Genomic DNA, 19,666 nt, shown 5'->3' with positions numbered 1-19,666 from the left:
ATGGTAAGGGTGATATATAGGGTTAGGTTTCATGCGAGGGTTAGGGTGAGGATTGGGTTAGAGCTAGGATTGGGCAAGGGTGAGGGTTAGGGGTAGGGTTAGGGTTCAAGTCAGCATTAGGTGAGAGTTAGGGTGAGGATTAGAGTGAGGGCGAGGGCTATGGTTAGTGTTAGAATTAGGGTGAGGTTTAGGTTAGGGTTAAGGTTCGAATTAGAGTATGCGTTCGAGTTAGGGTTAGGGTTAGGCTTAGAGTCAGGGTTAGTGAGAGAGTGAGATTTTGGGTTAGGGTTAAGGAAAAGGGACATCATTAGGGTTTGGGTAAAGGTGAGGGTTAGGGTGAGGTTTAGGGTGAGGGTTTACTTTAGGGTTGGGTGGTGTCGAGGGTTAGGGATAGGGTTAGTCTTCGGGTGAGGGTTAGGGTGATATATAGGGTTAAGGTTATGTTTAGGATTAGGCTAGAATCAGGTTTGGGATCAGGGTGAGGGTTAGCATGAGGGTTAAGGTGAGTGTTGTGGATTAGGATTACGTTTAGTTTTAGGGGGAGGTTTAGGGTTAGGTTTAAGGCTAGGGTTAGGATTAAGATTAGGGTTAGTTTGAGGGTTAGGGTTAGGGTTAAGTTTAGGGTTAGGTCAGGGTTAAGGTAAAGGTGTGAGTAAGCGTTAGTGTTATGCTTAGGATTAGGAATGGGTTTCAGGTTTGGGTTGGTGTTTTGGTGAGACTTAGGTTTTGGCTTCGGGTTAGGGTTAGATTGTATATTAGGGTTAATATTCGGGTTAGGGTTAGGTTTAGGGCTGTGGTTAGGGTAAGGATTAGGGTGAGGGTTTACTTTAGGTTGGGTGGCGGCTCGGGTCAGGGTGATTGTGGGGGCTCAGGTGAGGGTTCGGGTGAGTGTGGTTGTGGGTTAGGGTTAGGGTCAGAGTTACGGTTAGGGTTATGTTTAGGATTGGATTAGGGTTAGGGTGAGGGTTAAGGTTAGGTCAGAGTTAGGGCTATGGTTAGTGTTAGGATTAGGGTGAGGTTAAGGTTAAGGTTAGGGCTATGGTTAGTGTTAGGATTAGGGTGAGGTTTAGGTTAGGGTTAAGATTAGGGTTAGAATTAGAGTATGGGTTCGAATCAGGTTAAGGTTAGAGTCAGGGTTCGTATGAGAGAGATTTTGGGTTAGGGTTAAGGAATGAGGATGTCATTAGGGTGAGAGGGTTAGGGTGTGGGTGAGTACTAGGGTGTTGGTGAGGGTTAGGGTTAGGGTTCGGGTTAATCTTAGGATTAATTTTAGGATTAGGGTTACGTTAGGGTTAGGCTGTAGGTTGGAGTTAGGTCTAGGCTCAGAGTGAGTGTGATAGGATTAGGGTTAGGGTTAGATTCAGGGTTAGGGTTAGGTTCAGGGTGATAGGGTTAGCATTAGGTCTATGGTTAGGGTGAGGGTGAGGGTTAGTTTTAGGGCGAGGGCTAGGGCGATGGCTATGTTAGGGTTAGGGTTAGGTTTAGAATTAGAGTATGGGTGAGGGTGAAGGTGAGGGTAAGGGTGAGGGTGAGGTTTTAGGAAAGAGTATGGCATTAGGGTGAGAGGGTTAGGGTGTGGGTGAGGATTAGGGTGTTGATGAGGGTGAGAGAGAGGGTTGGGTGTGGGTGAGTGTTAGGGTGTTGATGAGGGTGAGAGAGAGGGTTGGGTGTGGGTGAGGGTTAGGGAGAGGTTTGGGTGTGGGTGAGGGTTAGGGAGAGGGTTGGGTGTGGGTGAGGATTCGGGTGTTGGTGAGGGTTAGGGACAGGGTTAGGGTTACGGTTTGGGTGAAGAATTGGGTGTTGGTGGGGTTAGGGAGAGGGTTGGGGTTAGGGTTAGGGTGAGGGTTAGGTTAGGGTTAAGGCTAGGGTGAGTGTTAGCGTTAGGGTGAGTGTCAGAGTTAGAGTGATGGGGTTAGTGTTAGTGTTAAGGTTACGTTTAATATTAGGGTAGAGTTAGGGTGAGCCTTAGGGTGAGAGTTAGGGTTAGGTCAGTGTTAGTTCTATGGTTTGTGTTAGGGTTAGGGTGAGGTTTACTTTACGGTTAAGGTCAGGGTTAGCATTCCAGTATAGATTCAGGTTAGGGTTAGGGCTATGGTTATCGTTAGGATTAGGGTGAGGGTTAGGTTACGGTTAGGGCCAGGGTTAGAATTAGAGTGTGGGCGAGGGCGAGGGCGATAAGTTAGGACCAGGGTCAGGGTTAGGATTAGGGTTAGGTTCAGGGTGATAAGGTTAGCATTAGGGCAATAGTTAGGGTTAGGGTCAGGATGAGGGTTGAGGATTAGGGAGAAGATTCGGGTAAGGGTTAGGGTTAGGAGGATGTTAGGATTAGGGTTTGAGTTTGGGTTAGGGCTAGGGCAAGGGTTGGGATGAGAGTTAGGATTAGGGTTATGCCTAGGGTTTGAATTAGCATTAGGAATGGGGTTAGGGTTAAGGTGAGGGTTAGGGTTAGCATTAGGATTAGGGTGGGGTGGGAAAGAAAGTGGGGGAGAGAAGGGGGGGAGAGAAAGGGGGGGAGTGAAAGGTGGGGTAGGGAAAGGGGGAGAGAAAGGGGGGAGAGAAAGGGGGGGAGAGAAAGGGGGGGAGAAAGAGGGGAGGGGGGAGAAAGGAGGCGGGAGGGTGGGTGGAGTGGGGGGAGATGAGGGGGAAGAAGGGGTGGAAGGGGGGAAGAGGATGGGTGGAAGTGGGGGAAAGAGGGGGATGGTGAAAGGGGGAGGGGAGGGGGAGAAAGGGGGGAAGGGGGTGGGGGAAGAGGGCGAGAGGGGGATGGGGGAAGTGGGGGAAGGGGGGCAAGAGGGGGATCAGGAAGTGGGTAACGGGGGAGGGGGGAAGGTGAAGGGGTGGAGGGGTGGTGGGGGAATGGGGGGAACGGGGATGCGAGAAGTTGGGGGAAGTGGGGTGTAGGGGGTTGGGGTTAGGATGGGTTAGGGTTTGAATGATGATGTAGTTTAAAGTTAGGGTTTGGGTTTGGGTGGGGATTAGGGCTAGGCTTATGTTCAGGGTGAAGGTGAGGAGGAGGTTTGGTTTAGGATTAGTTTTTCAGTTAGGGTTAGGATAAGGGTGAGGGATTGGTTAGAATTTGGGTCAGCGTTAGGGTTGTGGTCAATGTTCCGTTTCGGGTTGGGGTCAGGGTTCAGATTAGGCTTCGGTTAAGGGTTTTGGTGAGGGTTGGAGTGTGGGAAAGGATTCGGTTTATGGTTAGCATGAGGTTTGTGGTGAATGTTAGGGTTAGAGTTGGGCCAGAGTTTGCTTTAGTTTCAGCAGGAGGGTGAGTGGTAGGCCTGGGTTGAATTAGGGTTAGAACATAGAATGTCGAGCAGTGCAGCATGGGAATGGGCCCTTCGGCCTGCAATGTTGTGCCGAACATAACATCAAATATAAATAATCCCTTCTGCCTGCCCTTGGTCCATATCCCTCCATCCCTTGCCTGCTTATCTAAAAGTCCCTTAAATGCCCCTATTGTATTTGCCTCCATAACCACTTCTGGCAGTGTATCACATCTCCTTTGAACATTCCACCATTACGTCTGCCCCTTGATGTTAGACATTTCAACTCCGGAAATAGATTCTGACTGTCAACCTTATCTATGCATCTCTTAATTTTTCTACCAAGTCGCTGCTCCAGAGAAAACAACCAAGTAATTCCAGCCTCTCCTTATCGCTTCTATACCCCCCAATCCAGGCAGCATCCTGGTAAACCTCTTCTGCACCCTCTCCAAAGCCTTGACATCCTTCCTGTTATGTGGTGAGCAGAATTGAATGCAATACCCCAAGTGCAGCCTAACCAAAGTCTTGCAAAGCTGCAACATGACATCCTGGCTCATGTACTGAATTCCCTGACCAATAAAAACAAGCATTCCATACTATACTGTCTACTTGTGTGATAACTTTCAGGGAGCTATAGATGTGAACCCCAAGATCTCTCTGTACATCAGTGTTAATGTTCAGAGTCCTGCCAATAACTGTGTACTTTTCCTTAATGTTTGATCTCCCGAAGTGCAGCATCTCACACTTACCATTCCTCTGCCTATATCTGCAACTGATCTATATCCCACTGTATCGTTTGACATCCTGCTATACTATCCACCAATCTTTGTATCATCTGCAAACTTACTAACCCACCCATCTACATTTTCATCCAAGTCATTTACATACATATCACAAACAACAGTGGTCTCAGTATGGATTTCTGCAGAAGACCACTAGTCATGGACCTTCAGACTGAAAAACAACCTTCTACCACTACTCTATACCTTCTATGAGCAAGCCAATTCTGAATCCACATCGCCAGGTCACCATGGGTCCCATGCAGCACAATTTTCTGGATGAACTCTGGTCTCATTGACCACCTTTGTCATCTCCTCGAAAAATTCAATCAAATGTAAGACATTTGTAAGTAAGACATGTCCTGCCCTGCACACAGGCATGCTGACTGACCCTAATTAGACCATGTTTATCCAAATACGCATAAATCCAATTCCTAAGAATTCTCTCCAATAACTTCCCAACTACCGATATCAGACTCACCAGTCTATAGTTTCCTGGATTATCCCTATTCCCCTTCTTGAATAGGGAAACATTGCCTATTCGCCAGTCTTCTGGGACCTCTCCAGTGACTAATGAAGATTCAAAGACCTTGGTCAAGGCCCCAGTAATTCTCTCTCTTGCCTCTCTCAGTAACCTGGGGTAGATACCATCAGGCCCTGGGAACTTATCCACCTTAATGCTCTTCAAGAGACCCAACACCATTTCTTTTTTCATCTCAAAATGCCATAGCCTATTAGCATGCTTCACACAAATTTCACTATTCTCCATATTCTTCTCCTGGGTGAATTAGGATCTCATCCACATCCTCTGCCCCCAAGCAAAAGTTTCCTCCTTTATCCTCGATTGATCCTACCTTGTCCCGAGTTATCTTGCTGTTTTTAACGTATGTAAAGAATGCCTTGGAATTCTCTGTGACCCTACTAACCAAGGTCACTTCATGGCCCCTTCTTGCTCTCCTAATTCCCTGAGATGCTGCCTGGCCTGCTGTGCTTTGACAGCAACACATTTGCAGCTGTGATCTCCAGCATCTGCAGACCTCATTTTTTACTCCTAATTCCCTGCTTGAGTTCCTTCCTGCTTTCTTTATATTCCTCATGGGCACTATCCAATCTTATTCCTAAATTTTATATCTGCTTCTGTTTTCCGTTTGACTAAATTCACAACCTCACTCATTCTCCAAGGGTCCCTTACCCTGCCAGCCTTGTCCTTCCTCCTTACTGGAACATGCTGGTTCTGAACTCTCTTCAGCAGCTCTTTAAACAACCTCTAACATGTCAAATGCAGATTTGCCCGATAACATCTCTTTCCAATTAACACCCCTAGCTCCTGCCTAACACTGATGTAATTTGCCCACCCTCAAATTTAGTGCCTTCCCACAAGGTCCTGACTTACCCTTCTTCATAACTATCTTTGTGATAATTGCTTCCAAAATGCTCTCTTATTGAAAGGTCAGTAGCCAATACAAGGTCCAGTTTGGCCCCTCCTTTAGTCGGGCTATCCACACACTGTCCCAACAACCTTAACACATTCTGCCCCATCTAAGCCTCTTGAACTAATTGCCTTGGTTAAAGTCACCCACTATGACAAGTTCATTTTTTACTGCATCTTTCCATAATCTGTCTATATTTTTGTTCCCCAATGTCTTGCTGGCTACTGAGGGGCCATAATCCTGTCAGAGTAATCCTGTCAGAGTAATCCTGTCAGAGTAATCCTGTCAGAGTAATGGTGCCATCTTATTTTTGAGCTCTATCCATATTGCCTCAGTGGATGACCCCTCCAGTATGCCCTCAGTGATTACATCTGTGACGTTCTCCCTGATTAGTAATGCAACTTTTCCACCACTTTTACCTTCTTCTCCATATCATCTAAAACAACGAAACTCTAGAACGTTGAGCAGCCAATCCTGTCCATCTCTCAACCACGTTTCTGTAATAGCCACAATATCATGATGAAGGGCTTTTGCCCAAAACGTTAATTTCACTGCTCCTTGGATGCTGCCTGAACTGCTGTGCTCTTCCAGCACCACTAATCCAGAATCATAGTCCCATCTGCCGATTCCAGGCTCTAAACACATATGCCTTACCTACTATACTCCTGGTGTTGAGGGGATGGGGGTGAGGGCGGCATTGGTTACTGCTAGGGTGAGCGTGAAACATAGGCAGAGAGTTAAGGTCAATGTCAGGGTTAGTGCTCGGATTAAGGTGGGAATGAGGATGAAGGTTATGGTTAGGGTAGGGCTTAGGTTTAGGGTTACACTATCATTTCTAAGTTTTACTATCATTCCAGTGAAAAAAATACCTTTTCAGTGGTATTTTTGTGAATTAACCATATCAGTCCTCACTTTTTCTTAATTAGCCTAATGTGTGCAAATTGACAAACTTCCAAAACTGGCTTTTATTCAGCAACAGCAAAACTGTCTCAAGACTCACCTGTGCACTGATGAAGACGGCTTCCACGATGGGATAAACGACCTTCATTGTATCAGCACTGTCAATGTTCTGAAGGTAATAACCGGCCTTGAAAGTATCGAGCACAACACTGCAGACTCCGAACATCACCACTGCTCCTGAAATCAGACCAAGAATGCAACTGATTCCTGCAGCTCTGATGGGGACAATATCGAGACGCTGTCAACCATGGTCAAATCAGCGAGCCCCAACAATTCCATTACTCCAGTCAGAAATAAGAAACTTTTATTTCATCATAACCACACTTGCTCATTGTCATATCAAATTTTAATCCCATCAAGTACTTACTAAATGAAGGATGCTACATCAAAACAGAAGACTGTGGATTTAAATTCAGTGGATGACAGGAGAGAGAGAGAGAGAAACCCTGGAATGTCACATGTGGTGTCAAGAAAACGCCAAGGAATGGAGTTTAAAAGGGAGAAACATACTGCAAACTGACCTGTACTCCTCTAGGAATTATTTCAGACTGAGATATATTTTGGCAGAAATGACAGCATTCTGGGTGAGATAGGTTTTGTAGTTTCTCCCTTCAAGAATAAATAAGGAAAGGAGTTAAGAACCAATTCCCCCGTGCTCTGTGGATGCTCATGGGAGAAAGGCTATCTATGAACTGATATGCTCATGGATACAAGAGGGTTCAAGTAGTGTACTCATGCATGAGCCTGGGTTTGAGTGCTGGAGGGCTGTGAGGATCATAGCTGCTAATCACCCCTGCATTGCAAGTAAAGGACTATTTCACTCTGAGCGTGAGAAGCCAGGGCATGAAGATACAGTTCAGGGAAGTTTCAACCAACCTGCAAAGTCATGACTCTCAACATTGTCTGCTCAATATCCAGACAATGGTTGATCTACTTCTTACAAATGACCCAGAAACTGAACTGTGCATCTTTTAACTTCACTTTTGGATTGACTCCTTAATTCTAAGCTGTGTGTTTGTGTATAGTATTATTATTACTGCTTGCATTTACTAACTAATAAACCTACTCTTGGGTTAATTAAGGAAAACCTGGTTAAATTGTTCCTTTAAAACATCTGTTTATTTGGGTTTGAGAGAAAAGTATCCACATGGGATTAATGTAAATGTGAATTAACCTCATTGCACCCAACCAAGGGGGCTGATGACGAAAGCATGGGAACCTGTTCAATTCTCCTCAGCTGGGAATTTAGTGTTTTGAGGTGTCCCGTCTGGAACCCTTAACAAATTGGGAAAATTGGCCAGGACCAGCTGTAACATTTCTAATGTGACCTTCACCCCCTCAGGGTTTCACAGCATAGCCATTGTCAGGAACACGGCTACCAATTTGCACACAGCTAGTTCCACAACAGTAATGTGAACAGATCATCTGTTTTGAGACATTAATTGATAAATACAATGAGGACACCAGGGAGATCTTCCCTGATACAGTGGCTCAGTGGTTAGCACTGCTGCCTCAGTGCCAGGGACTGGAGTTCAATTCCAGCCTCAGGCAACAGTCTGTGTGAAGTTTGTACATTCTCCCCGTGTCTGCGTGGGTTTCCTCCTGGTGCTCCGGTTTCATCCCACAATCCAAAGATGTGCAGGTTAGGGTAAATTGGTCATGCCTAATTGCCCATGCGGTCCAGAAATATGGAGGCTAAGTGAGTTAGCCAGGGGAAATGCAGGGTAAGAGGGATAGGGTAGGAGTGTACGTCTGTGTAGGATAATTTTGAAGGGTCGGTGTGGACTCAATGGGCTGAATGGCCTCCTTCCATAATGTAGGGATGCCATGATCTTCTTCGAGCCTTACATGCCAATTTGCTGTACGTTCTGTTCACACGCCTTCACCATGACTAAGGCTGCCATCTTGGTGACATTGCCTGATCTTGCCCTCCCACTCCTTACTGCAGTTTACCTGCTGCTGAAACTCTCACCCTTATCTCTATCACCTCTGGATTTGAACGCTTTAACTTTAGATTCCTGATCTTCTTTACAAATCCCTGCACTGATTGGCTTCCTATAATTCTGAACCTCTCCAATAGCTCAATAGTCATCTAATTCCTGTCTCTTTTCCATCTGGTCTTTTCCTTGCACCATCATTGTTGGCTGCTGTTTGGTTATCAGGTCCCCAAACTTTAATGACGTGACATTTTTTAAAATCATTGTCTTATTAGGAAATGAAAGAAAAAAAAAGGCTGCTGATGTCAAGGAGAGTTTAAAAAATTCACTGTTCTAATGGTTGCAATCACTGTTCATTGACACTTGCAAATGTCCAGATTTCCAGAGTATTAAAATTATTTCAGTAAAGGGTTCTGAGATCACAGTTTGATTGATGGTTCAAACAGGCTTCTAAAGAATTAGCTGTGTTTAATGGAGGGTAATGAATAAAAGTTTATTTTTATAAAAGGTTAACCACTTGAAATCTAAAAGGCTTTGATCTTCTGCAAATGGTAATACAGTCAAGACTGAATTATATTGCTGAACATGATTTCATCTCAGTGCTCTAGTTGAGGTCTGCCCAGGGTGGGTAATGGGTGAATTTGCATTGTGTGTGTTAGGGATAGATTGACAAGAGGCCTTAAAGGCCATAGGTGGGTGGGGAATGTGAATTGGTAATAAGTTGCAGTGGAGGTTGGAGCTGACATGGGGACTGTGTGGAGTTGCAGTGATGGATGGGGCCTGGAGGCTCCAGAATGGAACCATCCTATTGGGTCAAAGTCCCAGAAAAGTGAGGGGGAGCCTTTGAACCAGCCCAGAGGGAGTTGGAGGTGATGAATGTTGGTTGGTCTCCATGGGGATGTGGGGAGGACAATGACTGTTTCTGGAATCCGTCCAGGTGGAGTTGAAAATGCCGTGATCTTACCATCATCAAACAAAGCCTGGACACCTCACCGGGGTGTATTTCAGTCTTGGCAAGTAGAACCCGAGGAAGGGGCACTTATCCCTCACTGAAACCTCCTCTCTTCGCGTATTTCAACAAAGCACAAGCTGTCAGTATTTCTCATCACTTTGTGCCCTTCCTCACTGAGCTCTCTCCTTTGTTCCTCACTTTTTCTCCAGTCCTTCACTGAGATCTACATCCCTACAGCACAATGTACTGCATCCAGTCCTGCAGAAAACCCCATGTGGATACTGTCAACCGCTAACAGGCTATGGCTATAACCTTTTCACTCACCCCGCAGCCAGATGGCACCGGCATGGTGATCCTGGTGAGGAACAAAGTGGGTCATGGATTTATGGAACGTCATCCAGCCAACAGCCAGGGCACTGAGGACCATGAGGAGGATCAGGACATGGGTCCCTGGCACAGCAGCACTGTTGAAGACGGCACTGAGCGTGATGGCAACTCCCAGGAACACAACATTCATGGCCAGGAGGCCAGACAGGAGCTTGCTGCTTTTCTCAGCTGCTGGCCTGGCCTGGCGGGCTGCCTCACTCCCCACCATCACTGCGTCGGGCAGGCTTGCTTCTGTTGTTCCGGCCTCCTCTATTCCAGCCATTTTCTGAGCTTTCTCACACTCTGAGCAGCTGCTTCTGGAAGAGAGACAAGGCTGAGTACTGGGGAACTGCCTGGAATGACTAGGGCTGGGGTGGAGGGATATACAAAGAGTGGTCATTAATAACAGGGTGACCTTTTATCACTGAGTCATACAGCACGAAAACAGATCCTTCAGTCTATCCAATCCATGGTAAACATAATCCCAAATTAAACTCGCCCTCCATGCCTGCACTTGCCTATATCCCTCCAAACATATCTTACTTATGTACTTACCTTCATGTCTTTTAAACATTGTAATTGTACCTGCATCCACCACTCAGCTGGAAATTCATTCCACACACAAACTACTCTCCGTGTCAACAAAATGCCCCTCATGTGTTCCTTACATTTTTCTCCTCTCACCTTAAAAATATGCCCCCAGTTTTGAACACCCCAGTCCTAGTGGAAAAAGCATTAGCTATTCATCTTATCCACACCCTTCCTGATTTTATAGACCTATGAAAGGGCACCCTTCAACCTCCTACCCTCTATTGGAAACAGTCCCAGCCTCTCCTTATTGATTAGATTCCCTACAGTGTGGAAACAGGCCCTTCAGCCCAACAAGTCCACACTGGCCCTCCGAAGAGTGACCCACCCAGACCCATTTCCCTCTGACTAATGCACACCTGAACACTATGGGCAATTTAGCATGACCAATTCATCTCACCTGCACATCTTTGGACTGTGGGAGGAAACCGGTGCACCCAGAGGAAACTCACGCAGAGAATGCGCAAACTCCACACAGTCAGTTGCCTGAGGCTGGAATTGAACCTGGGACCCCCAGGTGTTGTGAGGCAGCAGTGCTAACTACTGAGCCACCCTACTCAAACTCCCAGAGACTGAATCCCTCACATGAGCAAATGAATCCTATGAAGCTCTCTTTAGCAATTGGCCATTCAGCCCATCAAGTCTATTCTGCTGATCTATGGCTGATCGATTCTATTGACTCTCCTTTAGGAATGCAAGAGTGTGGAGTGGGAGTTGTCCCTTTGCTTGCAACAAAAAGCTGCCCATTTCAGCCTTAAACCAGCAGGAGTCCCCCAGTACACATGGATTTTCTAGGGGGGCATATTTCCATTACTTTCACATGAGGAAATTTCTCCTAACATCACCTCCTCTCTTCCCTCAACGGCTTACTCTCATTTTAAGAGTCTGCTCCCCCCACCCACCTTGGACACTCTCCATTGGAGCAAATAGCTTCTCCCTCTCTTCCCTGTGGAATCCTCCCAACATTTCCAACACTGCCTTCAGATCCTCCCTCAGCCTCTTTCGCTCAAGGAGCAGAAGCCAAGCAGGAGTAGTCTGTCCTGAACTAGCTGCCAGTAACTCCTTACCCAAGGGCTTCCACCCTGCAGCATGGGGTGGAATAGGGAGTGCTGGAAGGAGAGAACTGGAGGGAGAGAAGGAAAGAGAGAATAGGAAAGTGATATGGACTTAACTCCATTCTTCAGCCCCCTGGACAGTCCAACCATTCAGATCATGCATCATATCCCCATTTATCCACCTTTACTCCAAATCCCTTGTTAATTTCCTGTTACAAGTCCCTTGAGTCTCCATGGTAGACCTTTTGATGCCCTCAGGAGCTTTGGTGAGAGATTTCACAGGGAGACTGTGTCTGTGTTGAGCAAGGCACTGCCTCACTTGTCCTGTCCTCCATCCCACAGTCAACACTCTTTTAAAAGCCCCCTTCAGTGCACAGCTTCTTGGCTGCTGTTCACTAACCCAGACTGAGAATCAAGATCTTTTGGACTGACTGTGTGAATGAGCTGGTAAATTGGAGAGGGGAGCAGGGAATTTAAATCCTGTGACTCATCACGTTCCAGAACAGAGAATCCATCATTTCCAATGACACTGACTGGTCAGCAATAATCTCATCAAACAAATACGACAATAAATCCAGCGCACACTGACAGCTCTCAACAGACTCTAACCATGGTAGAAATTACTCACGAACTAGAGTGAAGCCTTTCTGCTGCGTATGTGAAGGGAGTGGACATTAATTATTCACTGGAAGGCAACTTTTGTTTTTCTGAACAGAAACAAATCACAGTGCTTACCTGTCTCCATAGACCGTACTAACCTGGGTGTGTCGCGGGAGAATGCTCCTTAACTCTGCCCAGATAAAAAGGAGTACTATTCAGGAGTCAGTCAGTGAATAGAATTGTAGTTGTAACACTTGCCTGTCACAACATGACTAGTTTCGGTCAACGAACCTGTTTCGCTTGTTGATCTGCAGCAGAAAGCCACTTGGAGCTCCACTGAAGAATAGGATCTCCCTGACCTCCCTTCTGTGCCCGCCCCACTGCCTGCTCTCCCACCCAATCCTGGCAATGCATTCCCCCTTTCTCAGGCTACAGTCCATCCCCCACACTGCCCTCTGCTCCGATAATTTAAAAATGTCTAAAATAATAGTTGGGTAGAATGATTACACACCGTGTCGGTAATAAAACTACTGCTATCACCGCGTGGGTCAATCAGCTGAAGCTAAGCTGCTGATTGTATGCAGGTTTGCAACATCGGGCTGTGTTTTATGGGGGTCTGACATCCGGTCTTGGCTACTGAACTCAAGGTCCCATACACCAAGTGTGTTAATCACCTCTTCAGTGCCAACATCTAAAATCCTCAGAACGGAACATAGTGTTTACACTGAGAGGCCATTCAATCCCTTGAATCTGTTCCTCATTCAGTGAGATCAAGGCAGGGCTGTGCATCAGCTCCATCCCTCATTATAAATCCTTTTGTAATATTGGTTAAAACAAAATTTATCAACTTCATGAACTTCACCAACGTCCATTGTTTTCTTAGAGTTGTACAGCACGGAAACAGACCCTTCAGTCCAACTCATCCATGCCGAGCAGATATCCTAAATTGACATAGTCCCATTTGTCAGCACTTGGCCCATATCCTTCCAAACCCCTCCTATCCATATATCCATCCAGATGACGTTTAAATGTTGTAATTATATCAGCCTCCACCTGGCAGCTCATTCCATACATGCACCACCCTCTGCAACAAAAGTTTGCCCCTCAGTTCCCTTAAATCTTTTCCCTTTCACCTTGAGCATATGCCCCCTAGTTTGAGACTCTGCTGCGCTGGGTAGAGTCCTGATCTATTTAGCCTATCCATGCCCCTCATGATTTTATCAAATTGGAAGAGCTCCAAACTCCTACTGGGGTTAATGCAAAGATGTATTTTCTAAACTTCCTCTTGAACAATCTGACTCTGATGTTACATTCATTTCTGTGTCCAAGACTCTCACGCTGGCTGGATTAGTTTCTCTCTATCCCTCTTGTTCATTCCTTTCGAAACCTGACACACTTGCAGATCGTGAGGCCTGCAGATGCTGGAAAGCCAGAATTGATAAGGTGTGGGGTTGGAACGAGCACAGCAGGTTAAACAGCATCAGATGAGCAGGAGAGTCGATGGTATGGGCAGGATTCCCTATCAGGATGCCCAAAACATCCAGTACGGTTACAACACTGGCACCTCCATAACAAGGTGGAAAATTGCCCAGGTATATACGGTACATAAAAAGCAGGACAAACCCAACCCAGCCAATTACCATCCCATCAGTCTACTCTTAATCATCAGTAAAGTGATGGAAGATATAGTCAACAGTGCAATTGCGCAGCACCTGCTCAGCAATAACCTCCTCAGTGATGCCCAGTTTGATGTCCACCAGGGTCACTCAGCTCCAGACCCCATTACAGCTTTGGTTCAGACGTGGACAGTGCAGCTGATTTCCAAGGTGAGGTGACATCAAGGCTGCATTTGACTGAGCGTGACATCAAGTAACCCTCGCAAAACAGGAATCAATGGGTAATGTCAGGGGGCAAACTCTGCACTGATTGGAGTCACACATGACACATAGGAAGATATTGAGGTCAGTCATCTCAGCCCCAGGACATCTCTGCAGGAGTGTCTCAGGATAGGGTCTTAGGCCCAACCATCTTCAGCTGCTTCATAGATGACCTTCCCTCCATCGTAAGGTCCAAAGTGGGGATGTTCGCTGATGATTGCACAATGTTCAGCACCATTCATGGTTCCTCAGATAACTCAAACAGTCCAGATGCAGCAAGATCTGGACAATATCCAGGCTTAGGATGATAGGTTTCAAGTAGCATTTGGATTGCAGGAAATGGGCCAAATCAACTCAGAGAGAATCTGGATAGATTCAATGTCCAGTAGTATTACTGTCACCACCAACAAAAGCCATTGGGGTTATCAGTGACTAGAAACTGGATCTGCTTCCTATCTACAATGGCTACAGCAGCAGGTCAGAGCTGGGGATTCATAGTATCTGTTACCGACCCTAGTTGCCCTGGAATAGAGTATCTTGCTCAGCCGTTCCAGAGAACAATTGGGGGCAACCCATTTCTGTGTTCTGGAGTCACGTGGAGACTGGGCTGTGTAAGAATATCAGACTCCCTCTCTAAACGGCATTAGTGAATCAGATGGATTCATACAATGGCTGACAGTTGTCATGGTAACCATCACAGTTTGAGTTTGGAGCTCCTTAGCTCAGGCCTCTCACTTACTAACCCAGTGACATAGTTATTGTGTCTCCATCTCTCTGAAGCAGACTGATTGACATAAAGTTAGTAAGTTTATCTTCCTTTCTTTATTAAATCAAGGCAACATTTGCAATTCTCCAGTCCTCCAGCACCAAAACATCAGAGTTTCCCCAAGCAATTGAGGATGACTCCTATCTGGACTGGATTTTAAAAATGTTTAATGGCTCTAATACTCTTTTAAATATCCTTCTTTTTAATGTTTATTAAACATTTTGAAGTTCTCTCTTATGGGCAACATGGTGTCTCAGTGGTTAGCACTGCTGTCTCATAGCACCAGGGTCCTGGGTTCAATTCCAGCCTTGGGTGACTGTCTGTGTGGAGTTTGCACATTGTCTGCTTGGGTTTCCTCCCACAGTCCAAAGATGTGCAGGTCTTGTGGGTTAGCCATGCTTAAATTGTCCCATAGTGATAAGGGATGTGTAGGTTTAGTGCATTGGTCTGGGTGGGTTAGTCTTTGGGGGGTTGATGTGGGCCAAGTGGCCTGATTCCACACTGTAGGAAATCTATGATGCTGCTCATTATTTTTCTCTTATACTCTTCCTTAGTCCTTCTTGTATCTTGATTCAATTTTCTCTGAACTCTCTTTGGTCTTGAACTGAATTCTGTAGTTGACTTTTGGCATCAACTTCCTTTTTCTGCCTCCTCGTACTTTGCTTTATAATCAATGCTATCTCTCTCCTGAAGGCCTGCCATTTCTCATTCCCCATTTTCCTGACCGACATTGTTTCCAATCCACCTGAGCTGGACACCTTGTCACTTCCTGAAACGATCAGCCGTCCATTTTGCATGTTTAATTGTTCTTTATCTCTTCTCATAAAGGCTTTAAGCCGGATGGGATGATCACTATTGTCCAGCTGCTTTATTTGCTCAACTTCATCCTCCAGAATCCAGTCCTGCTTAGTTTCTCAATGGATCAGAAAATTGAGAAACGTTTCCTGTAATATGTTAGCATCTATTCACCTTTGAATGTCAAAGGGTGGTATTTAGATGATCTTTTATTGGTTGTAGTCTGACCTTTTTTGTGGGACAAGTGTTACTTGCTGCTTGTCAGCTCAAGTCTGGATACTGACCAGATTTTGCATTTGAACATGGACTGCTTCAGTACCTAAGGAGTCAGGAATGGTGCTGAACATTGTGCAATCATCAGCGAACATCCCACTTCTGTTCTTATGATGGAGAGATGGTCATTGATGAAGGGATTCTGTTCTATGAATTCTATGATGGTTGGGCTAGGACACTTTTCTAAGGAACTCCAGCAGACGTGGCCTGGAGCAGAGACCTCCAAGAACCACAATCATCTTGCCCATCTTTCACATGATGCCATCAGACTTCATGGGATCTGGAGTCAATGTAGAGGACTTCCAGGGCAACATCCAGCTGACTGTGCACCACTGTGCCACCACTCTGCCATTGGGACAAGACATACCCAGTAATGGTGATGGTGGGGTGTCTGGAACAATGTAAGATATGATTCCAAGAACATGGCTATACCAGGCAGTTGTTTCACTAGTTAGTGAGGCAGTTTTCCCGATGTTGGCACTAGCCCCTAGATGTTAGTGAAGAGGACTTTGCAGGATTGACGGAGCTGTTCCAGTGCCTGGATTGATGCCAAGTGATCTGTTCAGTTTAATTTCTTTGAGACTTTGTGGTAATTGGTACAAATGAACAAAATGAACAAATGAACAGAGGGCAACTGGGAGTCAACCACATTACTGTGGGTCTGGAGTCACATGTAGATCAGACCATGGCAGACCATGAAGGATTTTTTTTCATCAAAGGGCAATGCTGTGTGCACTCCTTTTTATTCTTTTTCTTCTTTTTTTTGCTTTAAATTAACCCCCACACTCCCGCCTAACTGCGGTAGTACTTATTTTTTCCCCCAGCACCCATGGTGTGTGTGTGCAGCTGAGAGACACAGTGAGAGACACATAGTGCACAAATCTTTATTTAATTTCCACCACCAGGAAGATAGGAAAACACCCGAGTGGCCAGTGACAAGCAGTGCCCTTCACATCAAAGGGCAATGCTGTGTGATCAAAACAGTGAAGGGGAGGGCAGAGACTAAATCAAAATAGCGTTGGAGGGGGAAATGATGCACTCCACTCCCTGCAACGCCCACCTCTCCCTGAACAACTCCAGGGTGTTGGTGGACACCGCGTGCTCCTTCTCCAAGGAAACCCGGACCATAACGTAACCGCGGAAGAGGGGCAGGCAGTTGGCCCTAACGATCCCTTCCACGGCCCGCTGCCTGGACCTGTTTATGGCCAGTTTGGCCAGGCCCAGGAGCAGACCCACGAGGAGGTCTTCAGGTATATCAGAGAAAGCAATGTTCCCAATGCTGACCTCTCAACTACCTACCCCCAGCCCCAACCCCCGGCCCATTTATCTCTCCATCTTCGAGGCTCCCAGCCTCATTCCTGATGAAGGGCTCCGCCCCGAAACGTCGATTTTCCTGCTTCTCGGATGCTGCCTGACTTGCTGTGCTTTTCCAGCGCCACTCTCTCAACTCCCAATGCTGACCCTCCTAGAACTCCACGACAAGCCAGGGCATCATCCCTGGTTCAGTGGATAGGGCAGGAGGGCAGACCAGGAGAAGTCAAGATTTGAATGGTGCTGGAAAAGGGCAGCAGATCAGGTAACATCCAGGAGCAGGAAAATCGACGTTTTGAGCAAAAGCCCTTCATCAGGAGCAGTACCAGGTGGACCTAAAAATGAGGTGTCAACCTCGTGAAGCTACCAAATGGGACTACTTGCATGCCAGACAGACTTCCTCACTCCCCAAAGCCTGTCCACCATCTGTAAGGCGCAAGTCAGGAGTGTGATACCATGAGCAGTACTGTACCAGAACTTGGCTCAGGGAGTGGCGATTACTGGAGTACAAGTCTTCAGTACTATTGCCAGAATGTTGTCCGGGCCCATAGTCTTTGCAGTATCTAGTGTCTCCAACTAGCCCTTGGTATGACGTGAAAGGAACCGAATTGGCTGAAGTTTTGTACCTATGATGCTGAGGACCAATGGAGGAGGCCAAGATGGATTAACCACTCAGCACATCTGACTGAAGATTGCTGTGAATGCGTCAGCCTTATCTTTTACACTGATGTGAGAATGGGGATAATTGATTTGGATGATCCGCCATGATCAGAATGAGTAACAGAACATCCTCAAAGGGCCAAGTGGCCTAATCTCGTTCTGATGTTCGATCTTTCTAGAACAAGAGGTGATCATATATGTCTATGTATAAGACTGTGAGGGAACTGGAATGAGTAGTCACCTACAGAATATTTCCTCTTGTGGGGGAGATTGGATCTGGGCAAAACAGTTTAAGATTTAAACGTTCCTCAGGGAGGACTGTTTTCTCTTAGAAGGATGTCAGTGTGTGGATTCTCTTCCCGAGATGGAATGGAAGCTTGGTCTTCACATTTATTCAGTCTGAGTTACAGAGATGACTGATTGACAAGGGAGCTCAGGGATGTGGGCTCCAGACAAGAAAATGGAGCTGACACCGCCATCAGATCAGCCCTGGTCTTATTGAGTGATGGGATAGGCTCAAGGCTGAATGGCATATCCCTGCTCCTAGACTCTGTCCAGCACAAAGACCAGCTCCTTCCACTTCCATCTTGGTCTCCACGTCAGCTCCATCTTGGTTTCCTCCGGGTGCTCCGGTTTCCTCCCAGAGTCCAAAGATGTGCGGGTCAGGTGAATTGGCCATGCTAAATTGTCCGTAGTATTAGGTAAGGGGTAAATGTAGGGGTATGGGTGGGTTGCGCTTCGGCGGGTCGGTGTGGACTTGTTGGGCCGAAGGGCCTGTTTCCACACTGTAAGTAATCTAATCTAATCTAATCATTGCTGAAACATTCATTTGTCACGTCCTTATTCAATGATTAAAAAGATTGAGTATCGCCCCCGTGTCTTCCACCCTATATTAATGTAAACAGAGGTTCAATACAGAGTAAATGTCCCCATCATACCATTCTAAATCTGAGTAACTCATGGTGCAGTGAATTTGTGGGATACTTTCTGATTGAAATGCTCTTTTCCAATTTCTTTTTAAGTTTTCTTTGCAGAATATGTCAGCCACCAATTTGTGTTGGCATTTAGCTGTTACTGAAGGCGCCACCTCCTTTGAGCTGAATTGATAGCAACGTCATCAACTTGGGGGTGAACTTGAAAAAGAAATGTGAAAACCAGACGAACAACAACGATAATGGGTGCTGCCTCAGGCTGGTCTTGAACAGTTTGAAAATAGTTAGCTGGTGCACTTTGTTTCCAAACTGATATTTAAAAACTGTGCCCAACTGATTAGAGGACCCATAAACTTCCTTAACTGATGCAGAGATACCCACACAGCAAATAACTTCAAGGATCGATATTGAGAGTGCACTTGGAGACACAGCTCTCGCCAAGCCCTAAAGCTAGGACTAAACTTTGACCCAAACTATTCATTTTTCAGCTATTACAAAGAAGAGAAATATCTGCATTTATATAGCGCTTCTCAGGTCCATCAGATGTTTCAAAGTGTGTTATCACCAATGAGACTCAGCAGTAGGAGCCTCCCAGTCAGTACTAGGTTTCAAGATGGCGGTGCTATAGGGCTCCTGAGCTGGAGCTCAACCACTCAAAACGTCAGTTTCTTTTTTATATTCTATCGTGTCTTTTTTCCCACTTATCTCTCAGCCTTGGATGGCATCGGTGGTGACAGATTGAGGCCCAACGCAGTCTGATGGTGGCAGAATCGGAGGCCAAGACAAAATGGCACCAAAACATGGTGACATAGTTCTGCAATGGCAGTGTGGTGAGGGGACTCAAGGTAGGCAGATTGCTTCATGCTGATGATGGAAGAGCCCAGAACCAGGCCCATGCCTTAACAAGGACTGCAATGTTGATCTTTTAACTTTGTTTCTTTATTTTCCCACTTTATAACTAAGATTTTGTACCTTGCTACCTTTGTACCTAAGATGCCAGAGAATGGTGACTTTGTACACTTTTCACTGTACTCCTGTATCTCTGTATTTGAGTATGTGTCACAATAAAATCTAATCCTAATTCTTATTGCACTTAATTTACACTCAGCATCTCCCACAAAC

At 46.0% G+C, this 19,666-nt stretch overlaps 1 protein-coding gene across 1 annotated transcript in view; it reads right to left on the bottom strand.

Moving 5' to 3' along the window:
- The window catches only part of LOC132827872 (proton channel OTOP3-like), a 34,567-nt gene extending 22,595 nt beyond the window's left edge, over positions 1-11,972 (bottom strand). The window contains exons 1-3 of the mRNA XM_060844627.1: positions 11,959-11,972; positions 9,646-10,004; positions 6,473-6,609 (exon numbers count right to left, since the gene is read on the bottom strand). Coding sequence (XP_060700610.1) covers positions 6,473-6,609; positions 9,646-9,970 — 462 coding nt within the window. The 5' untranslated portion in view covers positions 9,971-10,004; positions 11,959-11,972. The remainder of the gene's footprint in view (positions 1-6,472; positions 6,610-9,645; positions 10,005-11,958) is intronic.
- Positions 11,973-19,666: the final 7,694 nt, after the last annotated feature.

This window comes from Hemiscyllium ocellatum, chromosome 25 (genome assembly GCF_020745735.1).
Source record: "Hemiscyllium ocellatum isolate sHemOce1 chromosome 25, sHemOce1.pat.X.cur, whole genome shotgun sequence".
NCBI lineage: Eukaryota > Metazoa > Chordata > Chondrichthyes > Orectolobiformes > Hemiscylliidae > Hemiscyllium > Hemiscyllium ocellatum.
This window is presented reverse-complemented; position numbering and strand designations above follow the sequence as displayed.